Source organism: Corapipo altera, unplaced genomic scaffold, assembly GCF_003945725.1.
Source record: "Corapipo altera isolate COAL_440 unplaced genomic scaffold, ASM394572v1 1b, whole genome shotgun sequence".
Taxonomy (NCBI): domain Eukaryota; kingdom Metazoa; phylum Chordata; class Aves; order Passeriformes; family Pipridae; genus Corapipo; species Corapipo altera.
Genome location: NW_020884881.1, coordinates 3,203,206 through 3,228,979, shown reverse-complemented (window position 1 = coordinate 3,228,979; position 25,774 = coordinate 3,203,206). Strand labels below are relative to the sequence as shown.

At 37.5% G+C, this 25,774-nt stretch overlaps 1 protein-coding gene across 1 annotated transcript in view; it reads right to left on the bottom strand.

Moving 5' to 3' along the window:
• TUBGCP6 (tubulin gamma complex associated protein 6) overlaps nucleotides 1–25,774 on the bottom strand; it is a 43,122-nt gene that overhangs the window by 9,781 nt on the left and 7,567 nt on the right. Inside the window, 24 exon segments of the mRNA XM_027639655.1 lie at nucleotides 111–227; nucleotides 320–458; nucleotides 1,069–1,184; nucleotides 1,367–1,455; nucleotides 1,532–1,613; nucleotides 2,235–2,384; nucleotides 4,076–4,215; nucleotides 4,308–4,399; nucleotides 6,217–6,326; nucleotides 6,770–6,845; nucleotides 7,165–7,286; nucleotides 8,347–8,520; nucleotides 9,007–9,217; nucleotides 10,571–10,734; nucleotides 12,205–13,012; nucleotides 15,716–15,879; nucleotides 17,663–17,848; nucleotides 18,295–18,379; nucleotides 19,001–19,054; nucleotides 20,029–20,114; nucleotides 21,705–21,795; nucleotides 22,431–22,701; nucleotides 23,179–23,246; nucleotides 24,718–24,824. Of these exon segments, the coding sequence (XP_027495456.1) occupies nucleotides 111–227; nucleotides 320–458; nucleotides 1,069–1,184; nucleotides 1,367–1,455; nucleotides 1,532–1,613; nucleotides 2,235–2,384; nucleotides 4,076–4,215; nucleotides 4,308–4,399; nucleotides 6,217–6,326; nucleotides 6,770–6,845; nucleotides 7,165–7,286; nucleotides 8,347–8,520; nucleotides 9,007–9,217; nucleotides 10,571–10,734; nucleotides 12,205–13,012; nucleotides 15,716–15,879; nucleotides 17,663–17,848; nucleotides 18,295–18,379; nucleotides 19,001–19,054; nucleotides 20,029–20,114; nucleotides 21,705–21,795; nucleotides 22,431–22,701; nucleotides 23,179–23,246; nucleotides 24,718–24,824 (3,702 nt within the window).

Sequence of the window (25,774 nt, the reverse complement as noted above, 5' to 3'; positions counted from 1 at the left end):
TTGTTACCATGAACCTTGTGTTTACTGAACTGAAATGATCAATGAAATTAAACTCCCTTTAGGGAAATCTGAAACAGTAACTTGGAGTTTATGTAAGAAAATGAACTCACCTGTGAAGGTGGATCTTTCTCAACAGAGTTTTTATCCAAAGCCAACTGGCACTGTTTATAAGGAATAATATCTAATTTTCTCCTGTAGTTTCCATCTGGAAGTTTTTCAAGCATTTCCTACAAGTAAAAGAAAAGACAACCTCAAAAGTCTTTAAGTACCAAATATCAAATTTTCTAAATTACATTTCTTAAATATTTTCAGAAGATACCTCAATGCGTTTTTGATCTTCTAACAGAAACTTAAGACGGGCTGTTTCCAACTTGTGTCGCTGGATTTTCCATAATGTTCTTTGTTCCCTACGAGCTGCATCATCAGAAAGTTTGCTATAATGGTCAATTAATTCCTGCCTAAATGAAGATAAAAAATAAGCTAAGTTATAGATTTTTGCATACTGATTTTCATCTTCCCTTCTAAAGAATAAGGCTTTTTAGCACTTCAAAACTGAATAGTTTTTAAAATGTAGAAGCCAGAGGCTTCAATCACAGACAATAAACAGGTGGAAAAAACAGGACTGTATTCTTAGTCAATATGTATTTCTATACCTATTCTTAGTAGGTCACTTATTTATCTTAGGTATTTTTAGATGTAGCAGAAGAAAGTGAAATATCAATCTAACTCCTTCATCTGTTTTTTACTTCTGCTTTGATATACATGTGACTGTTTTTGCTGTGGGCTCTGTTTTTACTTGTAAGATGGAGTTAAATATTTTTCCTGAAATTTTGATTATAACAAAACCCAGACTGCATAGGGTTGGAAGAAATTAGTGGGTCCCAGATTTTTGGGCCACTAACCATTCCTAACAAAACTGCCCACAGATTACCAAAAATCCACCTTTAACTGCAAACATTACCCTTGTAGAAGAGTGTCTGGGAACTACTAGTACCATAAACTTTAATACACAATAATTTTTTCCTGAGGTCTTTATGATGGTTTTGGAGACTACTCGGATACACTTACCTTGCCTTTTTTTCCATTTCCTCTTCTAAAGCTTTCAGTCTTTTTTCTCTCTCTCTGAGCTCTCGGGCATAGCTGAAATCATCATCAATCTCCTCCTGCTTCATTGCAAGGCGACGCTGCACAAATATTTAATACTTTTAAAAGCCACTCTCAATACCAGCTGTAACTCACACATCTGCAAGAAGTTCTTATTTGTACCCCATGAGTTATTCATTCAACTTCAGTACAATAAATCAAGATACTCTTTCGTTTATTTGCCTAAGAAATACAGCTGGCCTTTAGAAACATACAGAGATACCTCTTGGTCTTTTGCAAACTGGTCTTTCAGCTTCTGAAACTGTTCCCGTTTCTTTGCATCCAAAGCCATTCGTTCTGATATTTGCTGATCTGTATTAAAAGAAGACATCGTCAGTTTACATTAACAAACCCACTAGAAAATACATGAAACACCACTGCAACTTACCACTAATGGCTTTTAGTACTTTGCTAGCAGTTTCTCGAGCATGAACAATTAATTCTTGTTTGGCTATTTCCATGCGCAAATCCTGAAAAGAAGAAACAAAACTACTGGTGGAATTTTTTCTATTATTTTAGATTTGAAAATACACTGTTGCAGACAGGTACACACTTTATAATGGTTATTAATATGTTAATATAATACAGAAATATGAATAAAACAATTAATTAAATGGAAAGTCTGCAAACTACTACTGAAAGTTAATACTCCAGATCTTAAAACAAACGAAATCCATCTGATATATACATTACATGACAGAATCTGAAGGACAGAAGTTTCTAACTAAAAAGTTCTGAAAAAATGATTAGCTATGCAAATTATAAATAGTCTTATCTGGTTACTAATTAGCTTGTCACATTTGTTAAATTAGGATCTAACAATCTCTTCAGTACGAGGACAAATCTGCTGCTGCAAAGAACTAAGATGGAAGTCCAACACTCGTTTAATATATCAAAATACAACACACCACCTATACTTTTAAAAGCTATATTAAGGAAGTTTATTTGCTATGATAACAATTAAAACAGCAATTGACCACTGAAAAAATTCTAACCATAAATAAAAATTCTTTAAAACTTATAACAAAAATGAAAATTGAGTATTTAAAAATAAAAATCCCAATGAGGTATTTATTCCTTTATTCACTTACCTTTTCCTCCTTGCTTATGGAACTGTATCGGGCAATTCTTTCCATTCGACCTACATACACTGCACAATCTCTCTCTATTTCTTTCAGTTCTTCAAGTGAAAAAATAACTGAAATCCGAGGAACAGGTATATCTGACCAACAGATATAATGCTGAAAAATGAGAAGTTTCCTTTTAAATACATTTTTTAAATAGCAAAACTTTATATTATGTACTCATATTATATATTTCTTTTAACTCAGTAGTGCTTCAAGACACTGACACAAGTCTCTATACAGGATCTAAAATTTTTTACTAAAAGCATTGGTTTTAGCATTTATATCATTCAAAGTAGGAGACAGAGGTACAATGTTCCACAACTTAGATCACAGGTCAGATTCTCAGGGTTCTGTCTTTACCACTGAATTGGACAGGAATCTAAAATCCAATACATACATTTATACTAATCATGTTCTAAACTTCTCAAATTTCCTTTTCTGAATATTCAGATTAACTGAGCATGAGTAACTCAGCATTAAATGCATCTCTCCTGTCAAAAGTTAGGTTTTATTCACTTACGTTCCCCACAGACCCCCACTCAGTAGGAAATGTCTGGAATAGAACTAACACACATCTACAGGAGACAGCTCCACACAAGATGTAACTCTCAAAAACACAGTCAGTGCACATCACAGAGTACGTATTCTTTAAGTATCTTAGCTCTTTCTACTCCACCTCAACACCTCTAAATCTCTGAAGCTACTCTACTCAGTGCAGAAAACAGGTAACTAAGCTTGAGAAAAAAAAAATTAGGATGTGCACGAGCACATTCACACTGGATTTCCCCGTCTACTGGTAAGAGCCAGAAGATGGGATGCCCAGAGGTGTGTTCCTGGGAATGTATCAGACTAAGCAGAAGTGAAGAGCCAGCTCTTGAGGGCATTGTTGAAAAGGGATGAAATGTGACTGTAACTCTCAGATGGAGAGTTACTGAGCCTGGGTGCCACACAACCTGGGGGAATGTTCTATCTATTAAGATACCGTGTTAGTGACTGATAAAGCTGTAAATTATTATAGAAATGATGGCTGACACTTCTATAAAAAGCCCAGTACTACTGGCACAACAGTCATATTTTGGGAATGCTTATGAGAGCAGGCTCAGAACTAGCAGAGGGACATCTCACTTGAGGTATCATCCTTATACCTAATACTAGATAGCTGATAATGAGCTGCTCTGCTCTGTCAAGACTCTGGTCTTAGAAGGAAAGAGAATATTAGTTACCTGAAAAAGAGTGCCTATTGACTTTGGACACCTCTCTGGTTGTTTAATTTTTTAGACATATATAGAGAAGAGGGAAGACACAAAATAGTTTAACATGTTTTTCTTATCAAGAACAAGACTTGTTTTCCAAATATGAATAAACAGAACTATTTAAGGGTTTCTTGGAAACTTAATGATGAAGCTGGAATACAAGAGCTGTGCAGAACTCAGTCAAGAACTGGTAAGTGAGGCAGCTGTGAACCAACATGTAGTGTGAGTTGTGTGAGAAGTGGAAGGCCTTTGCTTGAGCACCTAAAACATTTCTGCTTTTAATACAAAGAAAAGTAAGAAATACAGCATGTGCATTGGATATGATAAATTTGATGCTGTTAAAATTTATATTTCTGCAGTGAGGTGTTAGCAAGTAGAGTGGATAATCAGCTCACAAGTATCTGAGAGCAAGTAATTGCCTTTCATGAATCAACATTTACTTATGTAATACTGGTTTTCAATAAAGAAGTGAACTTGATAAAAACCTGAAAACTTCCTTTAAGGAGACATGATTTTCTTAATGTCATAGGAAGGAACCAACCCAAAACTTACCCTAGGACAGCACAATTTCAGCAAGTTTATGGTTTTCCCACATATGTATACATCATTAGCAATATGTTTAAGAAATACAGGGACACAATCTTCTACTTCTTTTGAAATCAAAACATAACCATGAGTCCAGTAATGCTTATCTACATAACAAAAAGATGAAAGCATATATTTTAGTTATTTAATTAACAATACAAATCATATAAATTATAAATGCTCCATATATATACTGTACCTCTGAAACAAAGATAATCCTCATTCACCTGGATCATAAATTCTCCATAAACATCTCTGAATACACCACTGTATACCCAATCATAGATAAATCTAAAAAAAAATAAAATTGTACAATATTGAAAGTCAAACCTCCTGCCTTCTCATCTTTATTATAACCAAGCAATTTGTATATTCTTTAAAATCCCAAAAGACACAAGCTATAGACAGGATAAAAAACAAGTGCTGTGACACTGATATTTAAATGTACACAGAGGAGACTGTGGTTCTACACTTTTCTTAAACCATTTTTATACAGAATATTTCACTGATAATTAGTTTTGGTGAAAGAACAGTGCCTTAATTAAAACAATCTTTTTATTTCTGTATATCAATTTACTAAGCATACATAAAAAATGTACAGAAATCTTTACACTGCATCAAGAGCACAGAGAGAGATAAGCACAAAGGATTTGCTTTAAAGAGAGAGAATTTCTGCAGGGAAAAACTAAAAGGATATAAAACAAAGATGCAATACCAAGCACTTCCTCCCTGGACATAGAGGCATTTTTAATATACACTGAATAATAAAAACTCCTATTTTGGAATATTTATTCATGCTTTCTCATATTTTTGCTGTGTGAAACCAAACTTTTGAAGAAATAAAAAATACCTTTTTTTTTACAACACAATCTGAAGCTATAGATAAAAAGGCTCAGACAGAGCTCCTTGAAGATAATTTTTTTTTTTCTTACTAACACTGCTTCTAGACGTTGAGCGTAACAAAGAGAAAGCATCTAACACAGCAACCACTGTTCAATTTTAAGGTTGCAAGTAAAAAGTTATGACTTTTAAATTATTAAATCTGATGTTTCTATGATTTACTTGAACAACAACTTCCATTATTTAATTTCTTTCAAATGAACGGGATAACACTTTCTGCAGATAATGGAGACCTCCTTCCATGGCAGCCTTGATCATATGATTGATGCTTTGATACATATCTGCAACAAATTTAGGAATGAATGCAGTAAGTATCACATACTAGTAAGCATACTTTCAAATTTTTTTAGATTCCTTGTGATGCCAGGAAATCCTGCCATTGGTATTTCAGAAATCTGACTTCCTTCTATAAATAGAAGGGCAGAAGCTGTGAAGATATTTCAGTGAGTCTTCTGGTAAATCTGAAATTAAATTTCTCCGAAGATCATTTTATGTAAAAGGAAGGAAACACAAGAAGGGTGGCCATGGAGGAGTCCTAAATTTAGAGCGTTTTGACAGACTGTATTCTCTTACTAAGTATCATTACATCTATTAAGTAACACTGGAAACTGATGATGGACTACAGCGATAGTTCCTGCCAACAGCTATTAAAAAAAAGCATCTCTTCAGAAGTCTATAAACTAATAGTTTCTAATTTGATGTGCACTACTTAACAAAACTGTTGCAATCCAAGGAACTCCACTTCCTATTATCATTTGGTTACAACAGATATTTTATTCATTTTTGCTTACTAAAAAGCCCACAACAAAAAGACAGTGGAAACAAGCATGAATTTTCCCAGTTTGTGCAATGAGGAGAGAAACTTGTCAGTCGCCATTTTCAGGATTTTATTACAGGTATGAGAAAAAAAAAGTTTATCTGAGTCTTATATTCCAGTATGAATTTCCAGGACCAGCAACAAGAAAGAAGTCTTATTTACATGTATTTATTTACTAATCTAGTCACATATACAACCCTTATATTGTTACTGAGCTGAAAAAAAGAGGAAAAGAAGGATTCAGCAAGATTAATTAATGTTAATATATATTGCAGATAGAGACTTTTTTTTTTTTAAATGTTAAAAGCCATTGTTAAATGGGCAGTTACACATCAGATGACCAACTTGTAACTCTTAAACTCAAATTATGCAGAGAACAGTATGGACGCACCTTGTGTATGGTTCACAGCTTGTCTTCAACAAAGACAGAAGAACTGGATAATGTTCATTGCTACAGTTGTTCAGAGCCTCCTTGTACAAATATGAAAGCAATTTAACACCCTAAAAAATTGAAAGACAGCCTAATGTTAGGCAGCAAACTGCACTACATCTTTATTAACAAAAGACTCATAAAGACATGGCTTTACATGATCCACTAGACACAGAAGGTAGGATTCATCTCACTTCCTCTATTTATCTGCAATTAAGATCACTTTACCTGAGCTAGTTACCTCAAGCTCACTTTATAGTCACTAAAGAGAAACAAGTATGTATAGAGTTGGATTCATGTCACTAGAATAAACCAAAATGCTCTAAAGGCTTATTTTGGGCCCTTGTGTTTTCTTTAGGAATTGAAAACACAGGATAACAGTATTCTAACTGGAGTCCAAGGTCATAACTTTGCTAGCAGAGAGACCAAGACTAAGTATTTCATCCAATGTAACTTTGAAGAATATTAACACTGTAACACAAACCAAACATAAAAACATCAAACTAAAAATCACCGTAGGAAATGAAGCACCAGCTCCACCACTGATCCCCAGTGCGGTTGTTCCTATGCCACACAGTTCAGCTAAATACCTAAAAAACAGGATTAAAACACACATAAAAATTCCAACCAGAAGTTTCTGAGATCATAATGATGAACTTCGCTGAAGTTGAATATCACACAATCATACCATATTTGCTGAATGATAACTGGGATAACAAAGAAACTGAATATAAAGACCTTACATATTTCCCCTCCAATCTTCTGGACGTAAAATAACCTTTCTGTTAAAATTAGAGGAAAAATACTGATAGACTAAGTAAGAATGCCCATTTACTACTCAGAGTGTATATGAATAAATTGCATTTTTCCTGCTACGAAAAGCTTAAACATTTAATATCATTCTCTTACCTCAACTGACGACCTAATTTTCTGAAGAGAAAGCTGATTGTTAGAAGACTTAAAGTAGGAGGTGTTGACAAAACACAGGCTCGGTAATATTGAAGATACTTTCTCAGCCCACTGGTGAATGCCTAGTATCAACAGAAAATATTTAAAGTGTTCCTGTGAAAGTTGTTAATGGTTTATCAATGTCTCATATCAATTGCATCAGCATGAAAACAAACCTTTTACTTAAAGAACTGGCATATGAAGCTAAGAGGGACTTGTACAATAAAGTAACTGGAAAGTGAGGGTCCATGTAACTTCAGACATTCCAATTAGCCAGATGACCCCACTACACTCTTTACACATCCAATGTACCCACACACAGTATAACAAAGCATCTTGGTTCAGCTTCTTTGCATTGCCCTTTGAGGAGCTCCCTGTTCTCTAGAACACAAACCTAGGGAAACCTGTTTCCTTATTTTTATGCCTAAATTGGATACTGGAAAAAACTCATCTAGAACTTTTTCTAAGAAGACCTTCTTAATAGAAATTGAATAACATTTCCGTAAATCAAATATTCACAATAAAAAAATTCTCATAACTAATCCTAACTTAATTCTATGCATTGGAAAGAGATTAAATCACCTGATATTACACATGGGGTACGTACAGCTCAGCACAATACACAGAGAATTGACAGGGAAAATCTGCACTTAATTTTGAACAAAGAAAAAGTAATTAAAGTTATTAAATACCATATTTCTCTACTTCAGCTTTTCATTTTAAAAAATATATATTTTATATACATATACACACACATACTGTGTTAATAAAGTTTGTGTATTTTAATTTTATATATCTTACTGTATAAATACGTAATGTCTTTAAAACATCTAAAAATTATATTCCTTTAGTCCACAACATAACAACATGACTAAACAAATCATGCTTCAGGTAATGAAGACATTTTACTGCATGTTTCAGTGCAAGCAAGCCCTAGGCACAGAGAGCTGTGATTTAAATATAGTGGCACTGTTCATTGCGAAGCTGGGACGGAGTATTACATTTAAAATACTTTACAGTTTTGCAGAATGCAGAAATTCCAGCTTTACATGAAATTCTAATTTACCTTTTAATTAGAAGTTACCTTCTATACATAAGATAACTGGCCCATTAAATCTAGATGATTTAATACAATTGTTTTACCTGAAACACAAGTCCTTTGCTGTACGAAGAATCCAAAACTGGCTGAAGAGAAAAACGACTAAGTCGTGTGTAATAGGTTCCATACTCTGCAACTTCTGAGAGCAGGTTGTGCATTGTCTCTGGTGAAGTTCCAGATACATATACCCCCTCCTTTATCACAAATGTCTGTGCAGCCTAGAAGAAAATATTTCATAGCTGTATTCTGACTTAAAATAGCAAACATTTACATGCAAAAATGACAGCAGACAAATTTTCAGTTTAGACAATGTGGTGACTGAGACTATATAGCTAGGACAGTGAGATAAACGTTAAACTGTAGCAAAATTTCACGAGTATGAATGGTATCTTCAAATATACAGAATGTGACTCATTATCTAATTCCTTAAAGAAAATCCAATTTACAAAACTATTTACACACCTATTTTCAAGTATTCATAAACCTATTTTCACTTATAGGACTACAAATACTCCTAGCCCACTGCAATAACAAAATTACTGCAATATATAAATACTGCTTTATTGTCATTAGGCAACATTCAACCTTTTAACACTATCCTCAACTGCAAGATCTCAACAGAAGTACATGTACTGAAGAGGAAACTTCTACGAAGAAAAAACCAAGCAGATTCAACTAAGAAGCACAGATAAAATCATCCATACCTGATTGAGTGAAAATGTAGTGGATACCACACCAATGAGGACATTCAAGACATCCTTAACCAGTTCAGGTTCTTTCATCAGCACAAGCTGAGGAAGCTGAAGTACAGTATTACTGAACAGTTGTAATTCCCCTTCTCTAAGTTTGTAAAATTTGTCAAAAGCTTCTCTCCCTGCTTCAGTAAGATACGGTTCCTCTTTTTTACCAGGTGGGCTGTGTCAGAGGAAACAACATTACAAGGCGATCATACAAAAAGAAAGAAATATATCTCATACAGAAAAATAAAGCATTTCAGAATTTTACACAGAATTCCTCACACAAAACTTACTTGTAATATAGTATATTTTTAAGGGAACATACATTCAGTCTGTGAAACCGTAGCTCAAACTCAGTATAGTGAAGAAATAGGTAGATAATTTGAACATCAGTTCAGAGACAGAATCCTTGATAGAGAACTACCAGCTGCTTTCGTGACGCAGTTTTCACATTAGGAAAATGAGGTCAATATATACCAGATTTCCATAGTTCATTTAATACTAATATTCAAGTAAATTAAAGAGAAATATGCTCAAAATGCTAGAATGAACTTTTATTACTACGTTTTAGTTCTTCCTAGCAAAGATTACTCTCCCCTCCAAAACAATTTCTCTTTCCAATTCTTCCAAAAATTCTGAATTCTGGTAGCAGGTATTACACAAAAGCTGTCAGGCATATGGTCTATATTTGAATCTAAGACCCTTATAGTCTAAATGGTAGCAAGAAAAACTGTCTTGTAATAGGCACAAAGCTAAAGTGGGCTTTGAAAAATCAGATCAGGGCACTTAGTTTCTGAGCTTGTCAGTTGCAGTTGCACTGCAACTGCACATCACTGGATAACTACTTAAAATTACAGAAAACATAAAGTTTCTTCAAGAATCAGGCACACCACTGTCCATCAGGAATGTAAGGAGGATACCTGCCATATATGTCTTTTTTTTTCTCTTCCATTTTAGGGAAGCCAGGAAGACTTAACAGGACTGCATAGAGCCTTCTCTCAGGAGATGCATCTTCTACTCAGCAGCCAAAAGAACTACAAGTCTACCTAGACCTTTGAGAAATCTGTTGCAATAATTTGTTTTGGTTACAGGTAGGGAAAAGGAATACAATACTGTACAATACTGGAAGATATGGGTTTAATTTTTCTGCTGCTCTACAATTACCACTTTCTCTTTTTAAACTGAAAATGTGGAATCATTTTAGACTGAGACAAATTGCATAGCACATAAGAAGTTAGAATAGTTAGAAAAATGCTGCATTTCACATAAACAGCAAGTGTTTTCATAATCCCTTCATTTTTCTGACAAGGTTGATTTTCTCTTCCTATAAAACTGCTGCACTCTAAGAATTATTTTGTTGAAACTGCACCACCTTTATTCCTTTATCCCTATTAATGCAGTATATTGAATTTTGCAAATTAAATACATATTTCTCTATTTATACTGAGGTCATTTGGAACTAAGATGTCATACACCTTCACAAATTTGCATACAATGCATAGTAAGTTTGCCAGTCAGATCAGACACATACTATCCAATTCTTTCCCAACATCTTCGTTTGCTGGGTCCATATGTAAGCACTGCATCCCACAAGTCTATGTCTGGAGTCATGCTCGGCTCTGACTGAGAATCAGGAGTCAGATTGGATGCTGACTGAAATCCCTCATCTTCTGACTGATCTATACTTTGGGGAACCTGTCAGAGAGAGTTCAAATGTTAGACATGAAAATACTTTACTGAAGCTAATAAAAAAGATGTTCTGCTATCATACATGACTGAGTGACTCTATGTGACCCAACCTGTCTTACCTACCCTCCCTTTATATCAATTTTAAGTTTTCACTGTAAGCACTCTTTTCATTTGGTGACTCTTTACAGGTATTAATGCCTACACATAAAATGGCAATCACCATCAAAATAATATACTGTGCTTGTTAGTGTTAAACTTGAAACTTCCTCCTTCAGTAATCATACAGTTCTACAAAATGAGAATCTAAGGTATGGATATTCAACAATATGTAACATTAATAAAATCATACTGCTCTGCCTTTTGTTTGAGGCAAATGATCCAGACTCTTAACTCTTCCAATCTGCAAACATTTTGTTAACCATGACTAACATAGTTTCTTCCCTTATTCATATGCAGAACATCTACAGGTGTCCAAACAGTGTACATACAACAGGAGTCACATGTACAGAATTGTCCTCAATTTCAGTAAAAGACAATCACACCCACATAAAAAGCATCATGTTCCTCAAGAAATTGCACATTTTCCCATCTGATGGAAAGAGTACAGCACTAGGTCAAAAATGTTCTGCCTCCCCCAGGTTACAATTTGCCTCCATATGTGCACACTGAACGAAACAGGAGTTTTCTGTTTAACATGTCTGTCTTCAAGTTTCAGTTAAGACCCTGAATTAAGGGAATTGCTAGATCTATCCGTATGTTAGGTAGAGGGAATAAGATTAGGATCAAAAGGTAGGCTACAGAAAAGCCTACCTACACACAGTAGAAATGGAAGGAAGGAAAACCTGAAACTTTATCCAGTACTTCTATGAAAATAAACCAGCAAAAATATTTAGAATGGACAGCAAAAGGGGAAAAAAAGATACAGCAGAAACTGTACACACTGAAAAGGTGAAAGGACAATAGGAACTAGGACATTCAATGAAAAAAAAAAAACAGAAAAAAAATCTTTTAAGGTAGAACAACCCAAGATAAAAATACAGCAAGTTAGGTAATATAAGCTGAACAGCAAAGCACATACATTCAGACAGGAACGCTGATGCAATCAGTCTGAGCACTAACAAGTAAGTAACACTGCAGAGGAGTTCAACAGACAAAGCAGGCAAAAATGCAAGCAAAAGATTGCTAGGGTGGGGAAGGCACAGATACAGCTGATAGCTTAAATTAGTAAAGCCTGTGGCCACATGATGGGTTTTGACACAGCTATAGGACAAGACCAAGGTTTTTGTTATCATACATCTCTGTATCCAACAAGCTTATCTGCTTCTCTGCAAAAGAAAGAATCCCTGCTCCATCTTAAATTCCAGTGTTGTATGCTTCTATCGCAAATTAAACCACTACCTACATTTTAACGCATAGTTTCAAAGTGGCACAATGAAAGCATGCATACACTCATAAGTCCAAAACAAATTACTGTACTTTAATTGCAAGTCCAGACAAATCTGCATTGTCAGGCACCGGTGGCAAATCCAACTTGATGTCCATATCATATGTGTGGCTGTGGACAAGGGCACCGAACAGTGAGACTCGTGTCTCTTTCTCAAACTTGTCCCCAGCAGGGCAGCTCTGTGAGAACAGCCCTATGGCAGGGAGTCCAGTGCCAGGGGCCGACTCCATTATCTGAAGTGTCTTTTGAATTGTGTCATTGAACTGACATTCTTCATTTGTTATCAGAGACTGTATGTCAGCTTCAAACACACTCACATCATAATAGTCATAACCCTGGTATTTGACATTTCTCCCAACATATTTGTTGTTCATAAAATAGTCCTTTTTTTGTGGTACAAGCTGGGGAGGGCCTGTTCCAGCAAGCTGTACTAAGAGATCCAAGACAGAATTCACTTCAGCAAATGGTAAGCATTCAGCTGTTTCCAGTTCGTCCACAAGATTCTCCAGTCTATCGGCTTGAGCACCTAGGCCACCAACTCTCAAGTTGAAAGACAGCATCAAAATTTTGTTTTTCACTGGAAGTCTGGAAATGTTTGATTGCAGCTTACGAGCCTCATCTTGAAAAAGGTTTATGAACAGGGCATTATAAGCAACCCTTTTCAGATTTTGCTTAGCCCTTCTTTTGCTGATCTTCTGCCTGCCCAAGTGAACCTTCCATGGCAAACCTGTCAAGTGTGCTTCACACAAATCATTGAACAACTGTGTAATGCTCGCCATTTCAAATCAAATTGTCAGGTTTCAGCAGTTACAGTCAGGGTCGCTGATTTCATGTGAAGACCTGAAAAATATCAGGAAAAGGAAGAAACTCATAAGGTGTATGAGAAATTGATGAATATGCTTTAACTTAAACTGAACAGGCCAAAATGAGTGAGCTGATCCAGCAGATATTTAGGACACGAGCTGTAAAAACCACATTGTAATTTTGATCCGCAAGTGAAGTGATGGTGGAGGAAGCTTAATTCCAAATGCCTGATTTTGCTGGGTGGACTGAAATAGAAGAGAGAAGGTTGTCCTGATGTAATACAGGATTCCTGAGGGAACACCTCTCCCTTTTCCCAGGAGACATCCCCCCGGCAGCGGCCTCAGCGGCAGCCGCGGAGCCGCGCAGGGCGGGTGCTGACGGTGCGGGGCAGTGCGGGGCCGGCCGGAGGGCACTCGAGATCCCTGGGGCATCCGGAGCACCCACCGAGGAGAAGCGGCGATGTCCCGGAGGAGCTGCCGGTGGCCGGGGCTCACTCATCCTGAGCATCCCGCTGGGCCTGAGCACGGCGCGACAGCCCCTCCTCGCCGCCCGCCATCAGCACGGCCCGCGGGGCTGTCCCCTCACCCCACCCAAGCCCAACCCTTCCCGCCCCGGTGCTCCCCGCCCGGGCCGTACCTGCGGCGCTCCCGGGGCAGCGGCGGGAGCGGGATGGTGACACCGCCTCCTTCCCCAGCGTCGGCGCCGCCACGTCACCCGAGCGCGACGGAGCCGCCCCGCGCCCGGCGGGAAGGGCCGGGGCCGAGCGGGGCCGAGCGGGGCCGAGCGGGGCCGAGCGGGGCCGAGCGGGGCCGAGCGGGGCCGAGCGGGGCCGAGCGGGGCCGAGCGGGGCCGCGGCTCGGGGGGAGCCCCCAGCGCTGGGGGAGGGACCGGCGCCGCCCCTGCGGGCCTCGCCACCGCAGAGCGGCGTCAGCGCCGAAACAGAAATCGCCCAAGGAGCAGGTCACGATTTTTAAACCATTCCTGCGATACTCACAACGTGGTCAGCTGACCCAAAAACAAAACAAAACAAAACAAAACAAAACAGCAAACTGGTGCCAGAAAGCAACGAACCGCGCCTGTCCCGAGCGTCAGAAGGTAACTGCAGCCTTCTGGCGGTATTTGCCGACAAACTCTAGCACGAGTACACTTTTTCTTCCCTCCCTCTTAATTCGCGTTTATTAAAGGTCTTAGAAAAATACATATCAAAATACAGCATATCATTCAAACAACTAGAAATTCAGTTGAACAAAGTCAGGGAAAAGGGATTTTTAAGAAACTTCTCAGAAAGTGTGTTTTCCTTGGGGAAAAAAAAAAGGCAGGCATTCAGGGGAGAGAGTAGGAGAGAGAAGAATGAACCAACAAATTTCCTGTAAGGAAAAGTTTTGAAGGTGAAGTTTGGCCTTTGCCCAATTTCCAGCTTAAAAGTAAATACTTTTTTGGAGTTCAAAGTTTAAAGAAATTCTGAACTGAAACAGAACATTTCATGTCCTTCAGCTCTCATTTGTGAAAATGTTTCACATGGCTTTTCTTTTAAAAAAGATTTTAATTTCAAAATGTTCAAGGATGGGTATCATTTCCCATCCAGCAATATCTGAAAACCAGAACAAATGAGAAGGGAAGCACTGGGAACAATTAAAAAAAGAGAACTGCAAAACCATATTTAGTTATTTGAATTATATAAAGTTGAGCCCAGTAGCAGTACCAGTATAAACATAATTTGAAGTGTTTGAAATCAAAAGGTCACATTATTGCAGTCACAATCACAGAAAAGTGCTCTTGGAAATGATCCCTAAATCATATCTGGAATGCTACAAAACGAGGCATACTGTAGCTATTGCCTTGGGATGTTTGTTTAATTTTGAGAATTTACATGATGTACCCTTAGGCCACTACCAAATCTCTGGGGACTTGGGCTTTTTACTTATTATGTAGACAATTTACTTTTGAAAGGAGGGTAGAGTGAAGTCCTCATATTTTCCTTTTCTTCTGCTTTGTAAAATGATTCTGAAGTCAATTTCTTGAAATCCCATCCTTCACTGAAAAGAACAGCAGTAAGAAAACCAGTTATTAATCAGGCTCATACTGCAATTTCTGACCCCATAAGAACATTTTTATTGGAACCAGACCCCTGATCTTGGCCACTTCTGAAAGACAGAAGGGCATTTTCTTTTAGAGAGATATGACCATCTTTATAATTGCTCTTCCTGTTGAAAAATAGAAGTTTTTCAGCAGAGAAACATTACTAGACAAGTATGCTTGAAAACACACATCCCTGCTTAGCCTGATTCCTGTACAGACGCAGTTCCTGATCCTCAGCTCTTTGTGACTGCACTTGCAGCATTACTAATCTCTATTGAGTTATGTGAAGTTATTTGTGGACAAGTTAAATGTATAAAAATATCACCTGATTTGGCACTATATTCAGAGAACACATTGGCAATCAGATCCAGTGCACAGTCAGTTATCCACTCTTTAAGCACATATTTTAGTACTTTCATTCCAAAATTCTGGAGGAACAGTATTCAAAGTCTGAATCATACTGTTGTTCTGCTATGACATTCGGTGCTTTCTGGATCAAGTGGCAGAATTAGGAGCATTCAGAGTTTCAACATTTTCACATTAGATCAGTCTGGTCCCACTGACTTTAATATCCCACTGACTTACATGACCCAGCTGTATTTCATAAAATTTTCAGAAACCTGCATATATTAATAAGAATTAAAGATAAAACCAGACAACTTACCTGAACACTGAAGCATTTTCCATTCCTGCTGAAACTGGTCTCTTAATGTTTTTATTTTATTTACTTTTTCTTGGGTAGGAGGTACATAAACTCCAAAGTGAGGTGGAGAAGCACCCACTAATGCTTTGGCTACACTCTGCATTAAATTTATCTCTGTGTCCTAATTAAGAAGAAAAAATCACTCCTGTGAACCAAGCTCTCTTTTTTTCAGTGATACATGAAATATTTTAAAACAATTTAATTATTTATAATTAAACTGCTAGTATTAGTAGCAAGAATGAGCAACTTTCCATTTTCAAATAAAAGTGTGTCAAAATGGAGTTTTTTCTGAAAAAGGTAAAACTTGTTTCTTTCAAATAGAGAAAGAATCGCAGTTTTCCTTTTATGATTGAAAAGAAATAATGCTAGGTTAGGGACAGAAAATGTTATGAGGGGAGGGGAGCTACGAGCTTGTTTACTTTATGAATCATTTACTTTCTCTGAGTGGAAAATAGTGATATATTTTGCTTCATCAAGAAGTGACTGTTTTGGACTTCTCATAGTCTAAATCAATATCGTTTGCTTGCAGAAACTGTATTTTCAAATGTTGATAGTAAATGAAGATTATATTTGGAAGACTGTAACCGTATTTTATTTTTATTTTTAAGAGATAGAATATTTTTTCAGTTATTCTAAAAAGCCAAGCTTATGCATTAAAAAATCCCCACACATCCCCATCCTGTTATGGAGCTACCTGCAGAATAACAATATAAAAGTAGCAAATTTTTTTTTCAATATGTATACCTAGCTTCCTTTTAATGTCTGAATTTACACTTCAGAATATCAATAATTTTCTCATTTCATACTCCTAATTAGTAATGTGTAAATACACTATTTATGTATACTTATCAACATATAAATTATTTTAGCTTAGATAATTTATGTATCAGCATTGTAAATTAAAACAAATAATTTATTCTGTAGTTTTCTCAAATGTTATGTCAAAATCCACTTAACTGGCAGCTGAATTAATTGCATGGCTTTAATTGGATACTTGCCGAGGAACAGATGAGAATAAGCATATGTGAACAATTGTTTGCTGTTCCTCATTAAAGAAGAACTACAAGGCATAAAAGCAATCAAAAGTTACTCTTTTACAGATCACACAGAGAAACAGTGCTACTCAGAACCACAGGATGCTGGAGAGGCCAAGAGTATAAACTGAGTTCTCTAAGAGATTAGACAAATTCATGGAAGATGCACTCATTGGCACTGATCACTGGTCTGGACAAAGCCTCCAACTTCCTAAATTTAGATATTTGTAATGGGTAGCATATTGAAAAAAACAGACTAGGGAAAGATCCATATGTTCTTTCTTTCCCACGTTCTCTACCAGAAACAAAGCTGTGGTAGAGTGGCCCTTAATTCTGTATTATGACAATTAAGTTCACTTGAAGGATGTGCCATTCTGATTTATCTTCTGCACGCCGAAAGTTGTTTGTGACAAAATACAGCAAGGGGGAGAGGAGAGGAAATGTAGCAGTCCATGAAGAACAGGACAATGGGCTGCTTTCAATCACATTTGATGGAAAGAGGCCAGATGATTTAACAGACAGTAAGTGCCTCTTTTCAGGAGACAACTCTGAGCTGGGAATCCAGATGGATGGAAGTTGTGGCAAATTGTCAGAACATCTATGGTCTAGAGACAGAACCATGGGCTTGCATTCATGCCCCAGCCTCTCCATCATGCAGGCTGCCTAAAGCTCAGTATGCATCTGTGTCTTGCCTTGCTCTCAGGACATGGGGCAGTTTGCACTCTGAACTCTGGGGTACCAGAGACAGGACAGACACAGCCAGTATTTTCTCCTGGGCAGCTTGAAGCAATTCACACCAGGCATGCTGCTGCTGGATTTGAGTTCAGTGCCAGACACTTTGAAGTACTACAGCTCAGCACCACTTCTTACCTTAATCACAGCAAAAATTCGAGACTCAGCTAATCCTTGTAGTAAAGCAAAAAGCAGAGAAATCCCACTTATTTCAAGGTTCCTGTTTGGTCCAACAGCTATTACTGTTAAGTTTGGTTGATAACTATATGCTACAGGAAGAATGAATCCAAGTGCTGCAGAAAAGAAGTCATTTCCTTCAGCACCCTTTAACACAAAAACAAGAAACTGTTTAGCACAAATGTAAAGTCTCAAATTCTCAGATATAAAACAAAATAAAAAGGTGAATCTCAGAAAGCTTTTGATTGACCTAGGAAACAGGATACTGATCTGGTTTTTCCAGCAGTTTTTATATTAAACATGCAGATTATTCATTTTTTCCTTAGTGCCTTCACACTGTAACTCTGCCTTGCTGAAGATGAACTGCAGTAACTATGGAAGGTTTCCTCAAACCTACGGATTCTAATGTTCTCTAAAGCTCGGTGAGGGAGCAGTACCCTGGCAAGGGCAAGAAAAGGAAAAATTTTCAGTGGTCCAATCTGGAGTGAGGGGTGTAATTCTCAGTGTCATTTTATGAATTTGTAAATATAATCTATTATTTCTGTTTAAAAAGTTTTTCTTCTGGAATGTTGTTTCCAGAAAGTGAATCTTACCTCTTTCCAGTTTAGAGAAATATAGTGTTTGGAACTGGTCTTTCCAGACTGTTCTTTCTCACAGATATGTATGATAAGCACTTTTCTGTAAATAAAAACCACACCTCAGTATTTAACCAACATCTCCCAAATGCGGTAAAAATATATTTTCTTTCATCATTCTTTAAATACTAATTCATAACACAGGAGGAAACAACTATTTTCATTACTGCATGCCAAAATATAAGCAACAATTAAAACTGAAATCCTTTTTATGGCATTTTTAAAAAGAGGATTAAAGAGTATGGGCAAATCACTTTTAAGAAAAAGGGGAAGTGGAAAAAAATTATATATAAGAAAAGAAGACTTTCAGCAAGGAACTCTGCATCAGCAGTATATGCCTCCTTCAGTTATAGGGGGGATGCACCCTATATAATTAATAACTGCCTTCTTTTTTACTTTGTACTATTTTCAATAACAATTTAAATTTCATTTAATATAGGATTATAATTTAAACCTACCACTAAAAACATAAAATGACATTTAGAAATAGCAGTTTGTCTTTGGAGATGTATTTGGAGAAGTTCTTTATTTTGCCTCAAGCTAAACTTAATGAATATCAAGTCATGACTGATTCCTTATTGCAGAATTCATCACACATACAGACAATTCTGAACATTCATAAGGCCTTTGGGATCTGACTGCCTGAAGTTAAGAGCAACCTCACCCATCTTCTGTGTTCGGTATGATCTGCATGTCTCCAACAAATATATAAAGCACTCTGTAGAATATGAGAATAAACATACATTTACATCTACAGGTAATTTTTTTTCCATTAGTGCAATTTTCATAAAGAGTTTGCATGTACGTATTGATGCATAAAAAAGAATGTATATTGTTTCTGAATTTGGTCCACTAAAAGTATGAAGAAAACACATTTAGAACAGTTCAAGAACCCCATTTCTCCCTTGGAAAGACACAACCAAGAAAACATCCTCAGGCCAAAACCAATTGAAATCTGACAAAGAAGGAGAGCGAGAGAGGGTGTGGGATTAAGGGAGGGAGGAAGGGAGAGTGGTGAGGAAGGGAGGGAGGGATGGAGGGAGTGTGGGATAACGGGAGAGAGGGAGGGAGAGGCAGGAGAGGAGAGGGGAGGAAGGGTAGGATTAAGGGATTAAAAGAGGGAGGGAGGGTGGGTGAAAGGAAGGGGAGAGGGAAGGGGAGGGAGAGCAGGAGGGAAGGTGGGATTAAGGGAGGGAGGGAGGGAAGGAAGGTGGGATTAAGGGAGGGAGGGAGGGAGGGTGGGAGGGAAGGTGGGATTAAGGGAGGGAGGGAGGGAAGGTGGGATTAAGGGAGGGAGGGAAGGGGGAGGGAGAGAGGGAAGGGGGAGGGAGAGAGGGAAGGGGGAGGGAGAGAGGGAAGAGGGAGGGAGAGAGGGAGGGAGGGAGGGAATCACGGAGGGAGGAAGGGAGGAAGGAGGGATGGGAAGAGGAAGGGAGGGGGAAGAGAAGGAGGGAGGGACAGGAGGGGGGTAGAGAAGGAGGGAGGCAGGGATGGGGGAGGGGGGGAGGGAGGCAAAAGGCTTTTGCTGGCATATATGGTATTATCTGGACTACACCTTGAAAATGCAATGCTAATGGACATGCTATTTGTTTTTAAATCAAGGTTTTGCAGGCATTTTGTCATATTTCACACACTTGGTATCATATTTTAACATTTTGTCAAAGGGCTGCAAACACAAAGATACAAATTCACCTTTGAAATCCCAAACGAACAGAATGTCTTAGTGCAACAGCAGCAGAAACAGCAGGAGTGGGTGACGCTGCAATTCCATTACGTACCTCCAAAACACATTTTTCATTCAGAAGCAGTTAATGTTGCACGAGAACATGTCATTTTTTAAGTGTAACAACTGGTTTTTTACTTGTTTATATGTATCAAGGGATCTTAATGATGTATCATAGAAGGGTTAAGGAAATGCTATTAATTCATTTTCTAGAGAAAGGCCATAGTTGATTATTATGCAACAAGCTGTACTGTTACTTCAAAAGTATAGTGCTATGATGAAAGGGAACTGTAAAAATAGCTTTTGCAGAGGAAGGCCATCTTTACTGGCTCTTTAGATAGTCTGCAGATTGGATACACTCAGTGTGCCTGTCGGCAGACTGCAGTGGAAAAATACACCCTATGAAAAGGAGGTTGTCCCTGAATTCTAATTCTGACTCTTTCTTTAACCTGAGCAAGCTATTCCTCTCTGGAAAACATAACTGCAGAATTACTCAGTCAACCCTTCAGTGTTCATTTGTGTTGTGTACTGCTTTGAACTCTACATGAAAGCTAAGCAAAAAAAAAAAAAACAAACCACATTTCCCTTCCTCATTCCTCCTCTTTGTATTTGTCAGCACAAAAAGTTGAACTTCCATCTGTAACTCATTAAAGTTCTATTCTTTCTGCCAGTTACCATTTTCAAAAATCTATTTATAGGCTCTCCTGGAGCTATGTGCGGTCTGTAATGCCAGAAATTTGACATTACAGATCTACATATGTGACTTCCAACAGCAAGAAGATGGCTCAGAAGAAAGAAGCCATTCTGGCAGTTACTCTTCCTTGCAGGCCTAGTACTTTAAAGAAAGCTTTTCAGTCAAAGGGAGAAAGTGTTTTATTATGATGATTTATTATTATGATTTTTAACTTGTTTGCAGTTTTTCTTTTTTGCTTCTCCAAGTTTTTATACACGAATAGAAATTTGCACCCTCTAAGCATGCCTTCTCTTCATTCCTGACCTTGCAAGAAGCAAAATGCTGAACTGGAATTACTCTGTTCAGAATCAAAGCATACAGCAGAGCTGTTGAAACCACCACTAAATGGTGGGGGGGTGTGTGCACACATGTTAATCAAGATTTACTGTGTGTAAACTGTTGTGCAGTGCTGCACATAGCATGGCATCTTGTAAGGAAAGGTAACGCCGAAGTAAACTCTCTCCTAAAGGTAGAAGGCAAAACTCTGCATGCTGAGACAGGAAGAGTTTTGACATTTCTTCCGATTTCTTGTTGCTGCTTACTTGTGCTTACTGGTGCTTGATACACCAACTTCTGCTCCCCTCAACTGGAAGAGTAAATGCCTGGCTAACACGTAGGTCTAAGAGCAATGAGAAGGTTCTTAGTGACTCACGTGCTGTGACTACCTGCAAAAAGTCTGGACAATGACTTGTCCAAAGATCATTAGAAAGATGTATTGTGACTAACAGCTATCCCTAAATACTTGTTTTCTCATCTTGCATGATCACTCTCATAGTTAAGCACATTCCAGCTGAGATTAGTGGACTTGTGAGATACACAGCAACCAATATCTGGACAACAATATAGTAGAAGCAAAAACCAGAGGAATCCAACTCCACCCCTAACCCCAAGATCAAGGCAATGTATTATTACCTCCTTCTTAAGTATTTTATCTAGGATGGCCAACATACTGCCAAGAGAGAGCAAAGTTTGGTCATCATTCACAAGGTCCGCATAAAAGCCACTGTAAAATAAATTATATGGAGAAAAACTAGATTAGAGGCAATAATGTCTTCAAAGAGGACACTGATAAAGTACTTTGCCGTTAGTATTAATGTCATACATTTTGTATAGGTGCTACACATTGGTTCTCAGAAACCTAGCTCTAGCAGGAAAATGACAACACAGTTGGGCTGACAGTCTTGAGCTCTCTAAACCTGTCTCCATTCTGCACTGGAAAGAAAACAAAAATGTCTGAAGATAGTCTAATTTTGATAGAACTCTGTTTTCTCTAAGACAAGACAAAAAGTTGAGTTTCTCAAAACAGAGCAGTTTGATTTTTTTTCCAGATAAAAGTGAATACAGAGTTTTAAGGCACCTTCCTAGCAAAATCTCTTTCTAAATGAATACATTTGCATTAGCTGTCCTATCTCTCTTGAAAGAGTTTTAGAGAAAAGTATTCTGATTAGTGCAAGGATTTCAAGGCTATGAGTGACAAACAACACAAATGCCTTAATTTTTCAAAGGAAGAATTTCTGGCCATAACTGAGGAGACTAAGGCCAAAAAGATGACCGTGTCAGACACAGAGCTAGATGACACTCTGTACAGACACCTCTCAACATCTTAATTATATTGAAAATTACATAAATAGGACCAACCTGACAAGAGCTTTTATTTCAGTTTTGTCCATTTCCTTCACCAAATGAACAGCTACAGGAAGAAAATGTGCTAAACCTGTAGAATCAGCTGTTGCTGTTTTGATGGGAGGCACTGGAAACAGAATATTTTTCATGTGCAATTCTAAAAACCTTTCTACTTTGACAGTTTCATTGCTGTTAGTTATCTTAGAGTCATGTTCTGTGGAGGGATTTGAATTAGCCTTCTTTAGTAGATGCGATTTGGTGCTCAAATTTTGTAAAAATGATGTGTCTAGAGAAAAAGAAATAGAGAGGTTTCACAGGTATTAATTCCTAAGCAATGTGGTAATTTTGTATATGCTTGTATACAAAATAGAGTACATTTGCATTCATAGTATGCATATTTACTTCCATGCACTAGCTACAATGTTTCCTGCCACAGATGTTATTTTTTCAGTGCTACTACATTTGTTTTAATATAGTGAAAGGTGACAAACAATAATAATCTTATGTCCATATTTTTGACACATGAAACGGCATCCTCAAACAAAGAGGTAGTTTCTGACATGATGTCTGCTGGCTTCAGAAGTTCTCTTCAGACCAGCTGAAGACTGGCCCTGAATGAAGCCTCACACTGCTTTGTCAGTCACTTGATGAATAACTGCTTGTTCAATTATTTTAATCCGCTGGTATTAATTTTAATAATTTTGAATTTCTGAATGTATGAATCCATTTATCAATCACATTTGCTTGAGGAAAGAGAAATTACCTTCATACGTCAACCATTTCCAGTAGGGCTTATGTGCTGCTCTCACATTCTGAATAGATTCAACAGCACTACAAAAGAAACCGGATTAACAGAGTCAGGAATAATGAAAACAGAGGAAACATAACTTACCTCAACAAAAAAGCAAAACCAAAATATCCAACTGAAAATGAACAAGCTCTGGTCTCTTCCAAGAATGCAGAACAGAAAAATAAAGAGAATGAAAATCAGTGGGCAGATAGCTTGGAAAGATTAGATTTAAGAGTCAAAAAAGAAAAGAGAAGAACACATGCAGCATGTATGCACATTTACACACAATGAGTGAAATCCCAACCCTGCTGCTGGAACAAGCACACCTGTCTGAGTTCTCCTGTCTGTCCACGCCTGCCAGAGATTTTATCTACACACTGTAAAGATTTAATTAGATTCACTCAAATGTGAGACAATCTGTTCAGAAACCAAGTAAATCACGTTCCCTGCTATTCTTTGTGCTGAAATCTTCTTTTTATACCACTGGTATTTGCAGCACTATGGTCAAATGGTCCTATTACGTTAGCTATCACACATAATTCCACTCGTTAAATCCAGAAGAAATTCTGTGTACTTAGAGATTATTTTTAAGGTATTCAGGAGCTGGACTGATATACTGGATAAATATGTAACCAACTCTTTATTACCTAGGATGATAGCAACCTGAGATACCACAGTTGCTGGAGAAGAAACAGAGGACACACAGGGCCTATGGGATGTGCTGAGAGCAAAAAAACCAGCTTTGCTCTGTGAGTTTACTGAACACTACTCAGCTCACAGCCCATGTGTATCTGCACTGCCTCCCTGGCTGATCTGAGTTCTGAGTTTTAACTAACACAGCCAACTGGTAGGTGCTGCCACCCAAGTGCATGAGGAGTATTACTGCTGGAAAAAGCCCAGGGCAGCTACTGAAGTGGGAGAGAGAGTGAGGACAGAACATGGAGACATGGAGGAGGTAGTACAGACAGGTAGAGAGAAAGACACTTTTGTGATGTGGGACTGATTCAGGCCCAAGGTTCAGAATGCTTTACTAGGTCAGATTAACACAGTCTTAGTGTCTCCAAAAAGAAGTTAGACTTGAAATGTAATTATCTTGGTACAGCTCTACACCATCAAGTGCTTTTGCACCCAAAGCCTCAATGCTCCAAATTCTAGAAACACAAGGATTCACCAAGTCTGGCTCTGCAAAGCATCAGCTCTCACTGATGAGAGAAAGGTTAGCTCCAGCTTTTCCTGTACTACAGCAATTGAAGTGGCCCTGGGGTCTGAAGAACTAATCCTTGCAATTGCATACTTTCCCACATACTGGCTGTCACTAATTGGCATTGGCTTAATTACAATAGGATTGTCTTAGCCTTCAATGAGATGGATTTCTATAGGATAACAAGGCCCAAGGATAAAATGGTTTATGGTTTTATGCTGTAAGATATCACAACTTCAAATAATTTCAGAAAGAAAAGTATACAAAACTGTACCTTGGATGGGTTGTTCTAGAATTCTTTATATGCTTACCTTAGACAAGGTGCCATTTCTCCAGTTATTTGAGGTACCGGATCTCCAAGTAAAGTTTTTACAGTCATGCAGACTGATTCAGCCAATGATTTCAAGTGGTATCCACCCTAAAAAAAAAACAAACAAAAAACCTGTGTCAACTAAGAGACAAGTACTTTTAACATCTCTCTGAATATCATAATAGAAAATAAATTATACTTTTGAAATATATCTGTATTTACAGAAACGGAAGATAATATGAAAGTACATCTAAGTCAATGACTTTCAATATGAAAACAGTAAGTTAGTGGCTACCTGCTGTACTTCACTGGCATCTCATGATTCAACTCACTTCATCATGGTTCAAATAACTTCAAAAATTAATCATGACTTTGACATGAAAACCCTGGGAATGTATGCCTTCTCCACTCCAATTTGCAACATGCCATCTTCAACAATTCTTGTGGAAGATTCCTTAGAAGGCAAATGCTATCACTGTCCTCTAAAATGTCTGCATAAGAGAAATCTCATATGGCCTGACACTTTTGAGATGTGGTTGCCTAATGGTTTGGCAGAATTTAGAGAACAAAATGGATTTAGACTGCTAGGTGGTATGCAGGAAGCAATCTATTACCTATGGAGCAGTCACATCATCTGTAGTAGGAGTGGATGCTTATTTGCACATCAGCTAGTAGACAAAAATATCTATAATAACCAGCTGGAAAGGATGGTGGAAGAAAGGTCATGCAAAACAGAGGTCAAGTGAATCAACTAATTTGCAGTTCACTCTTGGAGACCTTGTTGGCAGCAATATTTCCACACACTTATTTACCTGAAAATCTAGTTCAAATCTAGATTTCAAAAGGAGAAAACATTTTTAATTGTTCAAAAAAAAGAATAAAGAAGAGCTCTTCAAGAGCTTCCATAGAGGCTTTTCATCAAAAAAGATAATTTTGTAAATGATCCATTATTAAGTAAGAATATATTTAGGTTAAACTCTCCTGGAATAAGACATATTTTTTAAATCATTTGTAATGCAGCCTATTCACTAAATACATTTTAATGAGTTTGGGACTGT